This window comes from Acomys russatus, chromosome 14 (genome assembly GCF_903995435.1).
Source record: "Acomys russatus chromosome 14, mAcoRus1.1, whole genome shotgun sequence".
NCBI lineage: Eukaryota > Metazoa > Chordata > Mammalia > Rodentia > Muridae > Acomys > Acomys russatus.
The window spans coordinates 58,070,934-58,091,327 of NC_067150.1; the positions used below are offsets into that span (position 1 = coordinate 58,070,934).

The window sequence follows — 20,394 nt, forward strand, 5'->3', positions numbered from 1 at the left end:
AGGACATCGAAGCCACTCACAGAGACAACAGCCCTTTTGTGACATCAGTACCTAGAAAGACAAGGGCTACTGAGGTTACCATATTCAGAAATTTACTTGCTCAGCAGAAGTTGCCTCAGGAGACAATTAAATCCTAAACCTCGTTCCCTTTGGGTGGTCTCAGGAACTTCCCATCGGACCCCAATGATTCTCATCTGCACTGCACATCCACGGTAATCAAATCTGGACGGGAGGTCCAGAAGCATCAGTCTTTGTTTCCCCAGACGCCTCAAAAGTGCAGCCAGGCTGCGGGCCACACTGCAGCATCTTCAGAGGTTGCTGCGTGAAAGCATACAGGCACAGTCCCAGGCCGGACAGTTCTGCTGCTTCTAATTTCCAGGAGAAGAGTCTTTTCTAGGGAAGGGCACAGTTGGGCTCCCTCTACAGACACAGGCTGCTGTTTGGAGGTGCCGGTTGTCTGGTTATCTGGAGCGTTGGTTGTAAAGAAGAAAGTCCTTGTCCTGGCAGAGCAGGCAGAGTTTCAGGTTTCGGCAGCTGCCTCCAGCAGCGAAAAACGCCCAGATGCCCATGAGCACCATGATTATATATGCGGATACCAGGTTTACTCCATAATGAGGACTTAGCAAGGTCTGCAAAGGAAAAATAAGTCAGCCTGGGTGAAAGCACATGTTTGCCGAGACAGAGAGAGAAGAAAATATACAATGCTCCCAACAGCAGGGCTGCCTCACAAACATGAGATGAATGTCATCCTTGTGTCAGGACGGCTCAGAGAACAATCTACTCAACAGACAGTGGTCTGTGAACCTGCAGTTTGCTTGACGCAAATGGCAACCCAGAAGGCAGCTGCCAGGCGGAACCTAATGGGATACTAAACAGAAAACACACGAAGCACCTGGCCCTAGTTATAGCCATTAAGTTGGCCCTCAGAATTTGCAAGTAAGCTGGGTACATCTAGATTACTTTGCCTCACTGCCGGCTATAATGAGGTCTAGTGCCCTCTTCTGGCTTATGAGTGTAGACGCAGGCAGCGCACTGTATACATAATAATAAATGAATTTTTAAAAATAAAATTTCTTTAGATTACTTTAATACGAACCAGTAGTATTCCAAGGAACGTGAAGGAATGGATAGACTTTTGGCTGTGCAATTGCTACGGATTCCAGAGGTTTGTTCATTATGAAACGCTAACAGCAACATAGCTCAGTGGTAGAGCGCTTGTTTATTGTCGTGACGCCCTGGGTTTGATCCCCAGCACCAAAGCGCACAGACAGAGTGCCAACAGGTACTGTGACTGAGGTTACTGAAGACAAGTCTCCGCCTGATGGAACTTACATACTAGTAAGTAACATGGATAATGAAGAAATAAATTAATTGCAAATTGTGAGCGATGCTAAGACAGAATAGTTGCAGTTGTAACAACTGCTAGGTGAGAACAAGGCCATCTACTGAAGGGGTGACCCAAGACAGACAGGAAAGGGAATGAACCAACCCGTGCAGGCTGGCCATGGGAGGAGCGAATGTGAGGACAGAGCTGGGTACAGATGAAAACTAGAGCCAGGAGGAATACAGTTGAGGAATGGAGGAGCAGATGAGCTCAGGCAACTGCAAAGCCTGAGGCTAAGCAATGTGCATGCTGCTCTCTGTGCAGTGCAGGGTCATATAGAGACTTACATTGGGGTAATAGTGATTGGTTTTTACTTTTAAACTGTATAAAGTGAATTAAAGGGGCTGGTGAGTCAGGAGATGAGTTAGGAGGAGACTGCACGGGTAGGAGGGGGTTAGGAGGGGATTTAGGGAGGCAGAGGTGCAGATGGAGAGTGGCCAGGATGAGCTGACTGGGCTGATGGGGTAAGTGTGAGCGAGATGTCAAGACTCAATATTGTGTTTCTGGACTGATGGTTCGTGAAGGCTTCCAAGGCAGCAACCTTGTAAGAAACTGAGATGGCGGGCAGGAGCAAGCCTGCACTAAATAGTGCAAGTCAGATCCAAAGATGTCATGGTTAAGAGCGACAGGCCATGAGATTTCAAAAGGCAGAAGCCAAATAATTGATGCCTGAGTATGATTATTATGGGAAAGGTGTGTGATTATTATGGGAAAGGTGTGTGCGTGATAAGCACAGCACAGCCTGCCCACGGAAGCTAACACTGTTCCATTATTGTAGTTACTGAGGAGCTCCTGCAGAGACTGCAAACCTGAGCCCTGAAATACTCCATTTGGAATACATAGAGCCAACAAAGGAGTCCTGAAATATCAAGACAGTGCGCTGTAGCAGAAGAAAAGGAAGAAAATGAAATCTCCTTGTAAAGATTCCTGAGCACCCATGAGTGGCACCTGCAACTCACTATACTCCCAGCCCCAGGGCATCTGATGGCTTTTTCTGGCGCCTCTATGCACACCTATACACATATGCATATATGCATACACTGACTCACAAATATACGCATAAATAAAAATAAAATAAATCTTAAAGGCTGCCAAGACGAACAAAAACCAATGTCCATTACATTTGGAAAAGTGAGGTTTGGAAGGGTGGTTGGAGCAGAAGCCAGACTGGGCCAGAAGGCTGAGGGGAAATGGTAGAGACAGGGGCCAGGGAGATGGCTCGGTGGGTAAGAGTTCTTGCTACCAAGCCAGGTGATGTGAACTTGATTCTGGATCCCCATGGTGGAAGGGTAGAACAAGTTGTACTCTGACCTCCACAACACACAAGCGCCCAGAATATTCACAGCAGCTGACCTCACAGCTCCTTGTCTCGGAACCTACACACATGGGAAATCTCTGTGCCCATAAACAGTCAAGAGAGCTTCGCGACAGCCCGACCAACAACAAAAACAAAACGGATCAATCAGTGAAGTTAAAGTCGTTGTCACGGAATGCTTTAAGCTTACTAAAGTGCGTACCTTAAGGACTTTGTAATGAAGAAAATTACTTCAGGTACGCTTCAAACCACAAGCACAATTGATTTAGGCTTGACCACACATCCACTAAAGGACAGGCACGGAAAGTCTCAAATGAGACAGACCCCCAAATTCACAGTGATGGTCGCTCTACTAAAACTGCACAGCCCGCTGTCCACTCACATGGCTTTCCTGACTTGCCCTCGTTTCCTCGTGAGCCTGCCTCCATCTGGAGTGGAGCCCATCACTCATCTGCACTTGAGCTGCACAAGCGCCAACAGCACAGCGCCAGCACTCACCTGGGTGGACACCAGCATGTGGCACAGGAGAACCATGAGGAGGACGTACCACTTATTCTTCTCGCAGCCATCAAAAAACACAATGCCCCAGAACACGTGCAGCATTATGATAACCAGTGTCATGAAAGCTGAAAGACAAATGGGCGGTGAGTGGCAGTCCTGCAGACAACAGACGCCAAAGCCAGCCGAACCCCAGCACAGTGCACCAGGCTCCTGGCTGCAGTCAGACTCTGACCTCCAGTGCACAGAGCTGGCTTTGAGAAGAACTCCAGGTTAACACAGAAGAAGCATCTCCGGGTGGGAGGGGTCCAGCCTTTGCAGCAGCTATTCTAGAATATGAACCTGTTTGACAAAAAGCCAACTTGGATTTGGCTTTCAAGGAGTTTCCCTGAGGTTTGCAATGAGATTAGTATAAAATCTACACCGCTTGTTTTCAATTAGCCTGCAGCCCTACTTAAAAGAGAATTCTTTCAATTGAACAGAACATTCTCTGTCCAAACAAGCTTCCACACTGAAGGAAAATTTCTCTTCAGATACTTTTTTAAAGAATGGAATAAAAACCCATCAAAAGTCATAATTATCTTAAGATTCTTTTTAAGCAATTGTCAATGAATCAGGGACTGCTGTGTCTCTGCAATACCGCCTGTGTGCATGTCCTGTGCCCTGAAGTAATATTTTTTCTTTAAAGCAGGCAAGTTCCATATATTCTGCACACTTTAACATGAAAAAGGCATATAGACTTCCCTTTCCTGCCATATAATAAGGAGACTGTGGGTTTTAACCCACCAGACAGAAAAGTCCCAGTCTAGAGTTCTGTTCTACTCTGCGTGAAGGGAAAATAACCTGGCATCGCCAAGCAAAGAAGAACAGTTGCATCTATTTCAGCCCAGCAAGAAGCTCAAGCTACACTATATACTCTATCTGTACTCCATACTGGTGGGTTCTCAGCTCAATAGACCACTCACCCAGGGACTTGTCAGTGCAACTCACTGGTGCCCATCCCACCCATGAATCAGAAGCAAGGTAGCAGGAGCCCAGCTAAACAGTTTCACAGCCTTCCTAGAGATTCCACACATGGGCAGGAGGCATTCTTATACATGTGCTAAGGAGATGCAAGAATATTTACACCAGCACTGCTACAACAACAAGGAGTGCCCAGGCCTGACACGACGGGTAAGTGAATTGCAGTGCACTCACACAGTGAGCTATTCTATATGACCCACAGCAAGAACGTGGTGATGAATGAGAATCAGCAGGCAAGGAAAATGCGTGTCATCCACATGAAGTAAGAGACCCACTAAACCACGTTAAAAGACTCTCTGTTGTGGCTAGAGGAGAGCACGCCATCAGTGTCTACACGTCAGGCTCGGGCAGAGACCACACTGAAGGATTCAGTTCAGGTCCAGCCATCATTCCGAAAGGGACAGTTCCTAAGGACAGATGGCTGTCAATGGTGTGACACTGCGGCCACTAACGATGCTCAGGGGCTGAGTGAGGTTTCTCTGAATCAAAAAGACCAGGGCAAAAATTGACACAATGGGAACTTTTTTTAATCATAAAGTGTTCATTCCTGAAGGGATTTCTAGGACCTGGGTGTCAATCAAATGTCATGGGCCATCACTACCACAGGTATTTGCCATCTGCCTGGCAGCCTCTGTTTGCCCTTCTATCTGTACATTGCCATGGGTACTGAGATCAGCTAAGTGTGCTCCCGAGGTTAGCTCCTAGAGCTCAGCTACTAGGGAGAGGCTCTGACTGATGGCAATATCAGCCTGTTCTTATCCAAAACCATGTTGTTCTACAAGTGACAGGCAAGTGTCCTCTGGACCTCACTGGCCCTGATCTCCAAGTGTCAGGCAAGTGTCCTCTGGACCTCACTGGCCCTGATCTTGCTTTTAATTCTAGGTCTGAATGTATTGATCCTTCCTGCTAAGAAGTCAGATGGACAGACAGACGGACTGCCTTTGTCTCCAAAGTCAAGTCTGACACCTCAGACTAGCATCAAGGCCCTCTACAGTCTAGACCCAAGTGACTTGAATAACAGATCCTCTATGAATCTTCATGGCATCCTTGTGTTACAGAAATATTAGGCCTTCCTAGTGAGAATTCATTCTGCATATTAGAGATTAATAAACAAATGCTCATTAATAAGAGTGTGCATCCAGCTATAGCAGAAGGAGAGAACTGACTCCCACAACTTGTCCTCTGACCTCCACACATGTGTTGTGATACCCAAAATTAAGTTTTCAGATAAATCCATCCTCTGCAGCCAGCAGGTTTGTCTTCCCTGTTTCCAAGCCTTTGGCTTTCTGAGGCCTATAGCATACAGTTCAGATCCTTTAACTCTGGCTATGAGCAAAGGGAAAGTGTGTTATGGGTCATGCTTATTAATGTTGCCCCCATATCTCCATAGCTGATTACCTTTGCAAATATTGACCTCCCATTGGGTTCCATCCTCACATGAAACGAGACAACCCTGACTCACAATTGGCCATTAGGGCCATTCCCGTATATCATTAAGTCACCCACGCTCTTCTCAGGAAAAGCCTAATTCTTCCAGGTGGGCAAGACGACCCTGGGTAACAACTATTCAAAAAGAACAACCCTCATGTACTTGAGAAATAATTTTGGCAATGTCTTTGCTATATGAATCTCCCAACTGCCCAAGTGGCCAGACTTGTTTCTTGTCTTTGTTTAAATTGTTCTAAGTGTAACCTGGGGCTAGGACCCAAAGGAGATTTAAGGTAGACAGTGTATGTAGAATGTATATGCTTACGGTCTATAAAAGCTGGTAAAAATTTTCCGTTTGAGCCTGGTTTCCCTTTGTGCATTAGCCAGAACAAATCACACACTGTTATTAAGGACTTTTTCCTTTATTAATCGCTAATGTGTGCAAAGTCATTTCTTAGTGGTAATGCATATCAATTCTATTCGACAACAATAAAATAAAACAAAACATGAATGCTCCCTCTAGAAACAGCCCATGTAGGCATCCTGAAGTGAACACTCTGACTAGCCGAGATGTGGAGAGGTGGCACAAGGGGAGGTGTCAGAGGGAACTGGCATGGTAGAGCCATGACTAAACATGACAAATGGCTGCTGAACAAGTCAGCAAATGCCAGGATTCCTAATACATGTGTCCACACAGCCATAAAACCACATGGGTTCTTGCCAAGGCCAAAAGTAGGGTAAAAATTTCCCTTTCAAATTTTTATAGCACTGGGCTTAATTTCATTTAATGGTTAATAACTCTGAGCTGGGGGTGGAGAGATGGCTCAGTGGTTAGGAGCTGCCTGCTCTTCCAAAGGACCTGGGTTCAATTCCCAGCACCTGCATGGCAGCTCACAACTGTCTGTAACTCCAAGATCTGACACCCTCACACCAATGCACATACATTAAAATTAAATAAAATACTTAAAAAAAAAAAAAAAAAAAAAAACCTCTGAGCTGGGCATTTGTTTTTTTTCTTCGTTTCTTATTTTCTTTGGACAGAGTTTCACTATATAGCCCTGACTGGCCTCAGATTAATGGGGCTCCACCTGCTTCTGCCCCCCAGTCCTGGGATTACAAGCATACACCACCATGCCCAGCTTTTGAGAGAACTGGAAATTGAGTCCTATAGGAGAGAGGCTCTTCCTTCTGCTTGGAACATCCTTGCCTGCAGCCCCTTCCTTTGTTGGCCTTGGTACATTCATCTTTAAGTAAATTTCTAGTCAAGTGGCACTTACTCCATAGGCTAGGTTTTATTTTTCAGTAAATATTTTTAAGTGCCATCTAGTAACAAAGGACTCCATGAGGCTCTGGGGATGGTGTGAACAAGACAGCCATAGCTCTTGCTTATATAGTTTAACGCACAACTAGAGACGGGCATTGGGGTGGAGGGGAAGACATGAGAAGGAGACAGTAAAGAATAGTCACGTCAGTCAGTCACAGGTGGTTCTTCCTCTTGTATTATGCTTTGTGTTTGTTTTTATTCCTATCATGGGCAGAAGGCATGGAGAAATTTTTAATAATAATTTAGAGAACGCATAGTTAAATAGTCAAAAGGACTTGTCCCCAAATATTAAATTAATGAGATAGGCTACGGCTTGAGCCTGGAACCGCAATCCCAGCAGCACTTCTGGGATGTGGCAATGAGGCTAATTTATAGCTGGCCTACTCCACAGTCACAGGCAACTAAGAACTAACATGTACACCTTTAAAACTATGCCTACCTGTGACATAAAGATTCATGTACATACAGGCATCATAATATGTGTGTATTATTAACACAACTGACATCGAGATGCTAATTAACAACCCCATACACCTTACTTATTCTAATTACCATTTTAGGTACAAATCTACTTTCCCACTGGACTCATTTTAAGCTGGCTTGAAAACAGCCTGGTTTACTGAGGGGAGTCAGCACCATCTAGAGGACAAAAACTAGCAATACAGGAGGATGAAATGAAAACAGGTCCTGTAACAGTGTAAGTCATAAGAAACTTCACAAGTAATACAGAGGGTGTCTTATTAATTTCTACTGGACTCCAAGAGACATTAGCCATTAAAACTACATTTGATTCTTTCTTAAAAACATAGCACTATGATCATTAAAATCCATGCCAGGGGTATTCCAGTTTAGGAATATTTACAACGGTAACCTGCTATGCTGGAGGCAACATTATTAAGCACGACCTATAAACACTTTCCCTTAACTTGTAGTCAGAGTTAAAGGGTCTGAGCTGTATGTTGTAGGTCTCAGTCAGAGACTCTCAAACAGGGGAGACTAGATTTCCGGCTGCCCAGAGGATGGATTCACTTGAGAAGCTGACAGCATGAATGCCCACAGGAAAGGCTAAGGTTTGAACTAACAAGGAAACAGAGACGGGAGGACTGTCGCCAGCTTCAGGAGTGCAATGCTAAGCAGATGTCTCTAAACTACTGTAGCTTTTTAAACTAACTGGTCATCTCTCTGTCTGACCTTTTTATTCTAGTAAAAGCTACTGAAACTCTATTTACTTTTTAGTCATATTCTCCTTCAAGATGGTTGACTCCCTATTGAGCTTTGGCCTGGATGTGAACATTGATTTAATTGAAAAAAAATAAAAAGGATATGTGAGTTCCTTTATCTCAATGACACAACAGTGGTTGGTCTAAGCAACTATAAACACAACATATTTTTTGCTCTATTTTTAAACAAATGTGACATTTAACGAAAATAATATTCTAATTATAAAGCAAATCCTTGATCATTGTCGCTGGTGAATGAAAAGCAACATGGAAAGAGTTGGTTCCTTTTTATCGCATCTTTGCATAGGAGACAACTGATCTGCCACTGCATGTCTCCCTCTGAATTTATGGGTTAAATCCTGCTACCTATCTCTAAAGGGCACTGAGGTGTAGATTAAATGAATATTGAGATTTAGGATTGAGGGTCATGGGTTCAATCCCCAGCACTGGGCAAGGAGAAAATATGAAATCCCCAAAACAAAGAGAATATATCTCATAAAGGTTAGCTGCTAATATTTCATCACACTATAACATTTTAGTACAACGAAATAAAGATATAGATCTTAGGCAAGATAAATTCCTGTAAAATTCTAAAGCACTCCAATCAAACCCCGCCCGCATTCCCAGGCCCTTCACCTCTAATGTCTGAGGTATGGTGTTTTTAAAAGGTTTAACATGAATCCCCGCCCACTGGAATTCGGAGGCCAGTGAGCTGCAATGAGGCTGGTCCTCTAGAGCACGGCCTGCACACGCACAGCTGACACATACCTGAATTCAAGAAGAACTGAGGAGAATCCCCATGAATGCCCACCGTGCCTGGCCCCAAGGAGTTAGACAAGGTGTTCACAAAGGAGAACACTCCACTCATGATTCCAAAGCCCAGGCCAGAAACTAAAGAGGAAGAAACAAAACACTGTTAAACCCTCTTCCTGTTATGAGTTCAGTTCAAATCTAATCTGCAAGGACCAGGGAATAATACTAGTTCGCTGCAGAGAAAAGGTCTGCAGTGGGCTTAGGTACCACATCAAAGTACAAAGGTGCTGCTAGAAGGGCGAGAAGGATTTTGGTTGTTTGGAGTGGAAGGTAGAAGAGAAAAAGGAAACAAAACAAAATGGCTGCTGCTGCTGAAGCATCGGACAGCTAGCTCTGGGAGGAACAAACAGCGTGCAGGGCAGGAGGTGCTGGATAAAGAACAAAGGAGAGACACAGAAGAAACCAGAGAGGAAGAGGCGGGTACTGTGCCTTAGGCCTGGGCTTTGGCTTACTGTGGCCAAACTGTGAGGGAGTAACTGATTGTGAGGCCCAAGGTGGGATCCCTGGGCCAGACCGAACTAATTCTATGTGGGGATCTAGATCCAGTGAGGGAGTGAGAGAGAGAGAGAGAGAGAGAGAGAGAGAGAGAGAGAGAGAGAAAGAGAGAGAGAGAACGTGTATGTGTGCGAGCATGCATGTACATGTGTGTGCCTCTGAGTGTGTGTGTGCATGTGCATGTATGTAGACATGCACACTCGTGACTACATGAGTTTATGTGTACCATGTGCAGGCTCTGCAGGTGTTGGATCCCCTAGAGCTAGAGGTACAGGTGGTTGTGAGCCACCACGTGGGTTCTGGGAACTGAACTCAGGTCTCTTAACTGCTGAGCCATCTCTCCAGCACTTGTATTATGTTTCTTCATGACACCACAGGGTCTAACTTACCATAGGCCAGCAGTCGCATTGAGGGTGCTGTCTCCTCGGGGTTTATGCTTTTCAAACCCTCACTGGCTTTTCTAAAAGAAAAACACATTTTTTAATTTTTACTTTTTTAAAAAGCAGTATATCAGGCAGGCCACAGGACCCTTCAAAACCAGATATTACTGGGGCTTCTGACCAGGTCTTAAGTCAAATCCAGCACATTTTTGATAACTGAAATAAAATGAGATTTCCAACAACCTCATCCATAAAAGGAAAAGGAAAACTATTTGTCATAAGCCAATAGGGATTAAGTTCAAGGGGAATAATAGAGACTTTTTTTTTATTTCTGAGGTCAATGAATACTCATTACCCTGAGGGATGCACCATGTTGAATTTCCTTCTTCTCAATCTCTTACACGTTTAGCTTCAGTGTGTTGGCATGCTGTTGTACTTCCCACTGCGGCTACAGTCGACCATCTTCCTTCTACCTTTCACTCCGAAGAACCAAAATCATGGCATCCTTCCAGGAGCATGATCGTCTGGTGTAGTACTCAGCCCACGCCTCCCACATGCTAGGCACAGGATCTATCACTGAGCGACACCTGCAGCCTACCCTCGTACTTTCCCCACACCTCCCGTAGCAGTTAATTAAAGCAGCTGATGTACTGGAGAGCCAAGCTCCCACGTTGGTATTTAATCATACAGTCTTCTGTATTTTATGTATTTGGTTCATGTTCCCAATTAGGATTCAGGAGGAAGTACAGCCTGATGTCTTTATAATATGCTATATGATAAAATGCTGCCTTTAGAATAAGATATAAATATTAAAATGGAAACATAAATACTTCTCAGTAACAATCCAGAGTGATCATATCCACACTTCTGTTATAGCCAGTTCACAGATGCACAAAAAAATGTTCTGTGCATCACAATACAGATATTAGGAATACTATGATTCATTACACTACTGTCTCTGTTGCCCAGAAACTCTGCAGCCATTTAAAAGCCAACTGAAAGGATATTCAGATTATATTTACTATAATGTATATCTACTAAAGTGACAAAAGAATCAGTATTTTGGAATGACCTGTCAGCCAGTGCTGAAACAAAGGGAGGTGAGATGAACTCTAAGACCAGACAAGTTAACTAGAGCGTATTTATTTCCCAGGCATTGTATTAATTTTAACGTCAGGGAAGCCAGGTGTGATGGCTCATTCGGAGGCTGAGAGAGTAGAGGTACGGCCATGTTCAAAGTCAACCTGGGCTATACTCTACTAAAAAAGCCAATATTAAATAAAATTAAAAATACCAAGGAACAGATAGTTATTACTATTGGTCTATTCATTATGTAAATACAGAATCACTGTATTTATTAATCACTGTTCTGACAATGTACAATTCAATCAAAATAGCCATATGAATAGTGAAGTATGCTCTGCTTTTCTAGAATCAAAAAAACAATTTGCTGTTTCAGTGTTGTCCATCTGAAAGCACTGTTTGGTAGGAAAGATATTTTTATGTGACTGTCTCTGGAGCAGCAACCAACTAAATTGTACAGGTTTCTTTAGTAAAAAGAAACCTACCACCAGATGTGGTGGCACATGCTTTTAACCTCAGCACTCAGGGAGGCTGAAGCAGGAGGATTTCTGTGAGTTCAAGGCCAGACTAGTCTACAAAGTGAGTCCAGGACAGCTAATGCTATACAGAGAAACCCTGACTCAAAAGACAAATGAAAAAACAAAAAACAAAAAAGCAAAACAAAACAAAAGCAACCTACCTTTCACAGAAATTCTTTTAAATATTAGTTAAACCTTATGAGCTATACAACAGTACTAATCTATATCAACAAATGTGCCAGTGTAGTTTAATCAATAAATTTGGGAGTTTCTGTTTTGCATAAGTTGTTTTTCTCTATTGGACACGCTGTGGCACTGCAATAAGGAATGTATTAAGTTTCTAGACATGGTAGCTCATGTCTGAAATCCCAGCCAGGTCAGAAGGTCATTCTCAACTGTATACAGAGTTAGAGGCCATGTGGGGATACAAAAGACCCTATTTCAGAATAAAATAAAGCAAAACAACAGAAAAACCCAAATGTTATATTTCTATACAGAAACCTTGATAATTTCTCTCATCTGTACACTCAAAAAGGAATAAATTAGCCAGAGGCTGTGGAACACCCCTATAATCCTAGCACTCAGGAGATAGGCAGTTGGAGCTCTGTGACTGCAAGGCCAGCCTGAATTACATAGCAAATTCCAGACCACTCGGCATTACACAGTGAGATGGTGTTTTAAATACATAAGTAAATAAAAAGGAAGTGATTTATTAATAGTTTCACAAAATTTATATTGTAAAAATTGGGACTTTTAATTTTTGTTCTTGGGAGTCTGGTGGCAAATGTAACAGAGACCTTTGACATTAATAAACAGACAAGATGTCAATCAACTCTTCTGCTCATCAGGAACATGGAAACTCATCATGTTTTGTGCTTTCTCACTTGCTAATGTTAACAGGGAACTATCAGGGCTGCAACATTTCCTCTCACAAACTCTGTGACTCAGCCTGAGGAAGTGTACTCAACTTCTGAGTTTATGTGTTTAAGGCATTTGGGGTTTTTCTTTGTATTAGGTTGGTTGGTTTTTGAGACTGTCTCATGCAACTGGCTGCCTTCAGTATCATTGCAGAGCTAAGATTACAGGTGTGTTTCACCATGTCCATTTTATTAGGCTCTGGGGGTGGGGCCCAGGGCTTTGTGTTTGATAAGCAACTACTCTGCAGCTGAGTTACAACTGTAGCCCCTAAGACACTATTTTAGACAATGCAAAAAAACAGAGAAGTACTTCTTTAAAAAAAACAAAACAAAACGGTGAGGCCATGTGTGGTAGCCCACACCTTTAATCCAGCCTTCAGGAGGCAGAGACAGGTGGATCCCTGTGACTTCAAGGCCAGCCTGGTCTACAGAATGAGTCTAGGACAGCCAAGGCTACACAGAGAAACCCTGTCTCAAAAAACCAAAACAAACAAAAAAACTAACCAACCAACCAAACGAACAAACAAACAAAAACCCAACTGTAGCAGGGATAAGGATTATAGGTCAGTGGGGGAGGGGCAAACAAATGCATGCACTAGCTATCTTAGCTTTTTTCTTTTCTGTAAATGTAAGATTTTTCTAAACTCACCAAATATGTATTTGTATTATAATAGAGCTGAAACAAATTACAAAACTTTCAATCCAAGAAAAAAAATTCTATATATTTCAAGCATCACACAGCAGTTTTATGCAATAAAGATTTACCAAAGACATCTGTTTTAGGTAATAAGCAATCATGTTTTAGGCTACATGGAGTGTTTTAACATTTGTATGGAAAGAGCCATCACTTGCAGCCTCATGCCAGTTTCTTACTCTAAGGCCTTCTCATGCTGAAAGTTATAATTCACTCAACAAACAAACAAACAAAAACACAACTCTCATATATCTTGAATGTATTCATTTAAACATTTGGCACACTTCCTCGTTCTGTGTTACAGAGTTCATGAGAGGAAATGCGGCACTAATAGTCCTGACTATTAACATTTATTCGTTCATTAACTCATTCACAACGAAGTCACTATTCCTGACTCATGAATTAAACTTATTTGACTGCCATGGCTTAGAAAATGGGTGCAAATGCTCAACATTTTAATTTTGGAAGCAAATTCTGGCAGCAAAGCTCTTACTGAGGTAGTACCTTAACTGAAAGGCAGTATTTTTGGCAGTGGGATACTTAAGCAAAATTTAATTAAACCCAAATCCCTATGTTGGAGTCTTTCTGCTTCTGGGTTAACTCACTCAGTATGATCATTTCTAGTTCCATCCATTTGTCCACAAATTTCAGGATTTCCCTGTTTTTTTATTTTTTATTTTATTTTTTTAATTAATTAATTAATTTATTTATTTTTGGTTTTTCGAGACAGGGTTTCTCTGTGTAGCCTTGGCTGCCCTGGACTTGCTTTGTAGACCAGGCTGGCCTCAAACTCACAGCGATCCACCTGCCTCTGCCTCTCGAGTGCTGGGATTAAAGGCGTGTGCCACCAACGCCTGGCTCTCCTTGTTTTTTTTAAAGCTGAGTAGTATTCCATAGTGTAAGTGTACCACAGTTTCTTTAACCATTCTTTGGCTGAGGGACATTTAGGTTGTTTCCAGGCTCTGGCTATTGTTTTTGTTTTTGTTTGTTTGGAGACAGTATCTCATGTTACTCAGTGTAGCCTTAACTTGGAAGTAACTGAAAGGTGCCCTTGAACTTTTGATCCACTCACCTCCACCTCCCAAGTACTAGAAGCACAGACCAGGCCTGACAGGAAATGTGTAGAATATACCAAAAGCTTCTTAAATATGGATTCTGCAACGCAAACAAAGGCATCTACTGATGCATGTTTCTCTGATCCCAAACGTCCTTTAAGAACAAGCACGGCTCTAGGAAGCCAAAGAGGCTTCTCTCAACTTCCTTGATAGCCTGCTTTGAAATGCCAGGATTCCTTCTTCACATGGCACCATTCTTGTGCTGCCTTCATTCAAAATGAGGACCTACTTTCAGCTTATAGCCTTTGGGAAACTTTGGTTAGTGCCAAGAAAACGTTGTTGCTTCGAGTGAAAAACTAAAGAAATGGGCAAGAAAGAATACCAGGTACTACATCCAAATCTTGGCACTAGTGAAATCAGGTCTTGAAATAAGAGCTTTTTAAACCCATGCCCCAAATTGTAACAGTGCATTTGAAATTAAACTTTGTTCTTTTGTTTGTTTGGGTGTTTGTTTGTTTGAGACAGGGTTTCTCTGTGTAGCCTTGCCTGTCCTAGAACTTGTTCTGTAGATCAAGCTGGCCTCGAATTTATACATTTCTGCCTGCCTCTGTTTCCCAAATGCTGGGATTAAAGGTGTGCACCACCACCACCTAGCTAGAAATTTAGGGGGGGGATTGGTTTTTGTTTTTTTGTTTTGGTTTGGTTTTTCGAGACAGGGTCTCTCTGTGTAGCCTTGGCTGTCCTGGACTCACTTTGTAGACCAGGCTGGCCTCGAACTCACATAGATCCTCTTGCCTCTGCCTCCTAGAGTGCTTTAGAGTGTTGGGACTACAGGCATGCACCACTGGGCCAGGCAAAATTAAGCTTTTTAGACGATTAAAACTATCATGTAAAAGTTCAAAGGCCACTCATGATGCTGATCGAGAACTTAGTTCACTGTGAGGCTGAGTTATTTAGAAAACAGCATCTGGTCAAAGGCACTGCTCAGATCACACCGCAGTAAAAAACAGACACTGACAAAAAAGGATGTGCCCACAGCCAAAGGGGGAAAATGGCTAAGAAGCTACACCCATGCCTTTAGAGATTCATGTGAAGAAGTGAGGAGTGCTGAGCCTTGACAGGGACCCTATGACAATCATGTGGCTGAGATTTCAACAGCATAGGCCAAAAGTAGAATCAATTGGATCGTCTTCATCTTCGCCACCACACACAGTTAAAATTTAGATTGTAGATTGAGTATTAGGAGAATGAACCGGTTGCCTCTTGTGTGCAAGGCAGGCGGATCGCTGTGAGTTCACGGCCAGTTTGGTCTACAAAGTGAGTCCAGGGCAGCCAAGGCTACACTGAGAAACCCTGCCTCAGAAAAAAAAAAAATCCTATGTACAATCCCTAGTACTTTAAAATAAAAACAGTAAATTGAATCTTAGGATGGTAGTAACTCACTTCTGCATACCACAAACATTCTACACAATTAGATGTCCTTCTGTAAAAATTTCAGTGTTACTTTTTGTTTCATTGAGAATTCTGGGCTCAAGGTTTTCTCTTCTGAGCAGCTGGAACTGCTGGCACACCGCCCCCATGCCCAGCTTGAAATGTTACTTTTTCCCTCCCTTTTTTTCTTTCCATCTTTTTAAAAACAACGCTGGGAGTCAAACCCACCAGGGCTGTCAGCAACTGGGCTCTACCAACTGGGCTAGTCCTTAACATAACTTTTAATATTTATTTAATGCTTTTTAATTTTTTCCCAGAGACTAGAAATTTTCTTTTTTCTTTTCTTTTCTTTTCTTTTCTTTTCTTTTTTTTTTTTTTTTTTTTTTTTTTTTTTTTTGGTTTTTCGAGACAGGGTTTCTCTGTGTAGCCTTGGCCATCCTGGACTCACTTTGTAGACCAGGCTGGCCTCAAACTCACAGTGATCCGCCTGCCTCTGCCTCCTGAGTGCTGGGATTAAAGGCGTGCACCACCACGCCGGCTCTTTTTGGTTTTTTTGAGAGTTTCTCTTTATTATCTTGGCTGTCCTGGATTAAAGGTGTGGACCACCACCGCCTGGCTTAGAAATTTTCATTTAAAAACTTTTCAAAAATGTATTTTTAAAAGTCACATTTAGGCTGGGCGTGGTAACCCACTCCTATAATCCCAGTACTTGGGAGGCAGAGGCAGGCAGATCACTGTGAGTTCAAGGCCAGCCTGGTCTACAGAGCGAATCCAGGACAGCCACGGCTACACAGAGAAACCTTGTCTGGGGGGGAAGGAGGGGGGAGTCACATTTAGATGGGCATGGTGGCGCATATCTGTAATCCCAGTACTTAGGAAGGCAGATCTCTGAGTTCCAGGCCAGCCTGGACTACAAATTAAGTCTGGGACAGCCAAGGCTACACAGAGAAACCCTATCTTGAAAAAAAGGTTACATTTATTTATTATTTATTTATTGTTTATTTCCTTATATGGTGAACACATAAGTATCAGGATACACATATGAAGGTCAGAAGACAATTTGGGGCAGTCCTTTTCTTTTTTCTATCTTTATATGGGTCCCAGGGATTGAACTCAGGTCATCAGGCTTGGTGGCAAGCACCTTTACCCACTGAACCATCATCTTTCCAGGCACCCCAAAGCTATGTTTTTTCCCTAAGAAATGGCTTCCTGGTTTTCAATTTGTAACTTAAATTGTCTCACTATATAAAGGGCACTTAATACCACTGCTAAAAGCAAAATGTTTTTAAAAATCCGAGAGCATAACATTTTAGGAAATCAAATGACCAGAAGCCTATTCAAAGTGTAGGTGTTATCAATGAACTGCTGGAGAGTCTCACTGGCAGACACAACAGGACAGCACATCTATTACTCCACTAAGCCTTACTACACAAGCAAAGCTAATCTAATGACTTCCTGAAAGAACACTGGGCTCCAAATTCAAGCTGTCTCAAATTAATGGTTTCAGTGAGGTCCTCATGGGTCTGACAGATGACCATATCCTAGCCTCAAAAAGGGGGCTCATGCCTCTGGTTTTTAAAAAAAAAAAATTACTGGGTATGGTGGTGCAAGCGTTTAATCCCAGCACTTGGAAGGCAAAGGTGAGTGGATCTCTTGAGCTCAAGGACAGGCTGGTCTAGGGATTGAGTTCCAAGACATCCAGGGCTACACAGAGAAACCCTGTCTCAAACAAAACAAAACAAATAAGTAAGTATATTTTTCATGTGTAGACTTGAAACTATAGAAAATATTTCTAAGCAAGCCTCTGTTTCCCACTGATAGTCAAAATTATGGAAGGCATAATCTCCATAAGAATAATTTATTTCATGTGGTCAGAGGGAACATGGAGTCCAAATGGGAAGGCTCGTTGCTATTTCAGTAATTATTTCTCTGGGTTATTTTTCTTCAAGGCACTTCTCATCTTCTAAAACAACGTGTCTTCTTGTTCGCTCATTTCTTGCCAGTTTCCTGCTATTATAAGCTCCAGGAGACCAGACTTTATCTATCTATCTATCTATCTATCTATCTATCTATCTATCTATCTATCTATCCCCTCTTCCTTCTTTTCTCCTTCCTCTCTCTTCCCCCCACTCTGGTTTTTTGAGACAGGTCTCACTATACTCTGGCTGTCCTGGACTCGTTTTGTAGACCAGGCTGTCCTTGAACTCACAGAGCTCCACCTGCCTCTGCCTCCAGAGTGCTGGGATAATGGTGTGCGCCACCAGAGCTTCTATCTGTTAACCACCGTTGTCCTCCCAGTTTCTAACAAGTGTCTGGCATTCAGAAAAATTTCAAGAAACACTTTTGGGAGGAACGAGGAGGGAAAGACATAGAGAGGGCAGGAAGGCAAGCCTTGATATTTTCAGGCTAGAAATGTAGCAATCACCAAACCATAATTCAAATCTAACTGGGAAAGTAAAGCAAACACTTAACTTACTTTAACAGTCTATAATATGCGAGCCTGAACAGTTCTTGGATACAGACAGAGAGCAACACTCCAAAGATGAGCAGGTACGTCTGTACTTGTCCATCCCTGTTGTCAGTAACGACTCTTACTAGGTACCAAAAAACGGATGAAAGCAGAAGAGATACCAACCAGAAGAACGCGCTGGAACATAGAAGAAAAAAAATCACAAGTTAACAGAAGCACAGGATTAATGTTGGCTTTAAATATGCTTGGGAAGAAACAAATATCTGGATTGTTTTAAATTAGAAAAAAAATCCTTGAAGTGGTGTTCAGGATCAGCATGGTTATCAAAGGTCCATTTTTCTCCTAGTGAGTAAAACAGTCCAAGAGGAATGTCAGATTGCTCAACAAAAGTGTGATCTGTGACACTGTCATGTGCACACTAAGACACTATCTGCCAAGGACTGGCTAAGTGGAACTTGGTTGCTGGTGATTTTTCCTAAGTGATGCTTTACCTCTTTGGTGTGCCACTGAAATATACAACCAGTGACTAGTGCAATTTTCATATCCTCAAAGTTCACTAGTAAATTTAAAGTCTAGATATCTGTAAAGATCCGTATCTTTTCTGAAAGAAAAACAAAAACAAACACACACACACACACACACACACACACACACACACACACACACACACACACACACACCAAAACCTGTATATAGCTTGCGGTGTGTAAAATTCAGCTGTTGCAAATCCGTGCTCTGGCCTAGTTGTTTTCCAGGCCTGGTTTTTACAACCCTCCGGTGGATTTTAATGAGGACAGCAAGGGTTCAAGCCTTTGGTTCCACAGATTCTATTGTTGTTTAATGACAATAGCGGGGAGCACTATTTAGTCCAGTGAAAAGACTCTCAGGCTGAGTGCCTGGCCTGACGCCAAGTCGCAGACACCGTCTCAGCAGGTGCAAAGACCAAGACCACATTCTACAGCGAGTTCGGATTTATCAAGCTCTCAGGAGGCCATGACTGGGCAGGTGGTGTCGCATTTTCTCGGGCTTTCAGCCTTGGCTGCACCCCAAGCTTTACTCAGGGATCGACAAGAAAAATCTGAGCCCAAACCCCTCACAGGCAATGCGGGTTAAGTCGGGGGTGGGCAAGTGCTCCCCAGGTGACTTTAATGGCAGAGAATGAGAACAACTCTTCGATGGCACTCAACACTGGGTGACATGACCGACTCCTACGGAAAGACCATCCAGGAATATCTATCTCTACCTGGTCCCACACTTAGGCAAGACCCGCAGGAGGCGCCTGCTCAGCCCACGGGCCTGCTCTTCTCCTCAGACCCTTGCAGGAGCAGAGGAGCCTCCCCTCCTCTCAGCTCTGACCCTTCCCACACCACAAGCTGGAGCCACTGTGGGGATAAGGGATCTCGGGGGGTCGTGGGAACGCAGGCTGGGGAGGGAACCCCGAGGCGTCAGGGGACCCGGCGCAGCCTCACCCGGCGATGAGGAAGATGACGCGCAGAGGGTCGGTGGCGATGGTAAAGATGTAGAGAGCGAGCGCGGGCCCGAAGGCGATGAAGGCGCAACCGAAGAACACAGCCGCCGTCATGGCTCCTGCAGAAACCAGTCCCGGGGGCCTGAGGGGCCCGAGGTGCTTACGGAGCCGCCTTAGCGGGATGCAGGGCGGGGAAGGTCCGCTGGGTGCTAACTGCTCTGTCAGAGCAAGGGGCTGGGCGGAGCTCGGGAGGCGGGGCCTCGAGGTGCTCTAGGGCCCGTCAGCGCGGAGGGCGTGGCTGGGCCTAGGAGGCGGAGCCTCGAGGATCTTTCTGGCCAGTCAGAGCTGGGGGCGGTGTAGAGCTCCCCGGCCAGTCAGGGCGGGGGCGGGGCATATCTTGGGGGGCGGGGCCTCGAGGTGCGGAGGGCGGGGTGGAGCCCAGGAGGCGGGGCTTCAGAGGCCACACAGCCCCTGTCAGGAGGTCCTCCAGGTAACTGAGAAGGCGAACGGCCGTGCGGGGTTCGGGAGGCGGTTTCTTGAGGGGCATCGGAGCTCTGACAGAACCTGTGCGGGGGTTCTGTGCGAGAAGCTTCGTAGGCTGTCAGAGCGGCGGTTCCTCGAGGGGCTTCGCGTGCTGTGGCGGGGGCGGGGTGGTGGTGGCCTGAGGAGCTGGGCTGGCCTTCAGAGCGCGCCAGGGGCCAGGGATGAGGAGAGCTCCCTCTAGGTTTCCCGGAACAATAAAAATTGAGGACCAGGAATTGCGGGAATTTGGAAGTGGAAAGATCCAGCACCAACACCTCCGAGGAGCTACGAGCTGTGCCAAGCCTCAGAACCGGAAGCGCTGCAGACTTAACTTCAAAGCGTAGCTCACTTGGAGA

At 44.1% G+C, this 20,394-nt stretch overlaps 1 protein-coding gene across 1 annotated transcript; it reads right to left on the reverse strand.

The window, feature by feature from the left end:
- Positions 1–362: 362 nt before the first annotated feature.
- On the reverse strand, positions 363–19,772 carry Aph1b (aph-1 homolog B, gamma-secretase subunit). Its single transcript, XM_051156702.1, has 6 exons — positions 19,518–19,772; positions 18,055–18,225; positions 9,890–9,960; positions 8,961–9,083; positions 3,198–3,325; positions 363–629 (listed from the first exon to the last, which is right to left on the reverse strand). Exons 1-6 carry the CDS (start codon positions 19,628–19,630, stop codon positions 462–464), a joined length of 774 nt encoding a protein of 257 aa, XP_051012659.1. The 5' UTR covers positions 19,631–19,772; the 3' UTR covers positions 363–461.
- Positions 19,773–20,394: the final 622 nt, after the last annotated feature.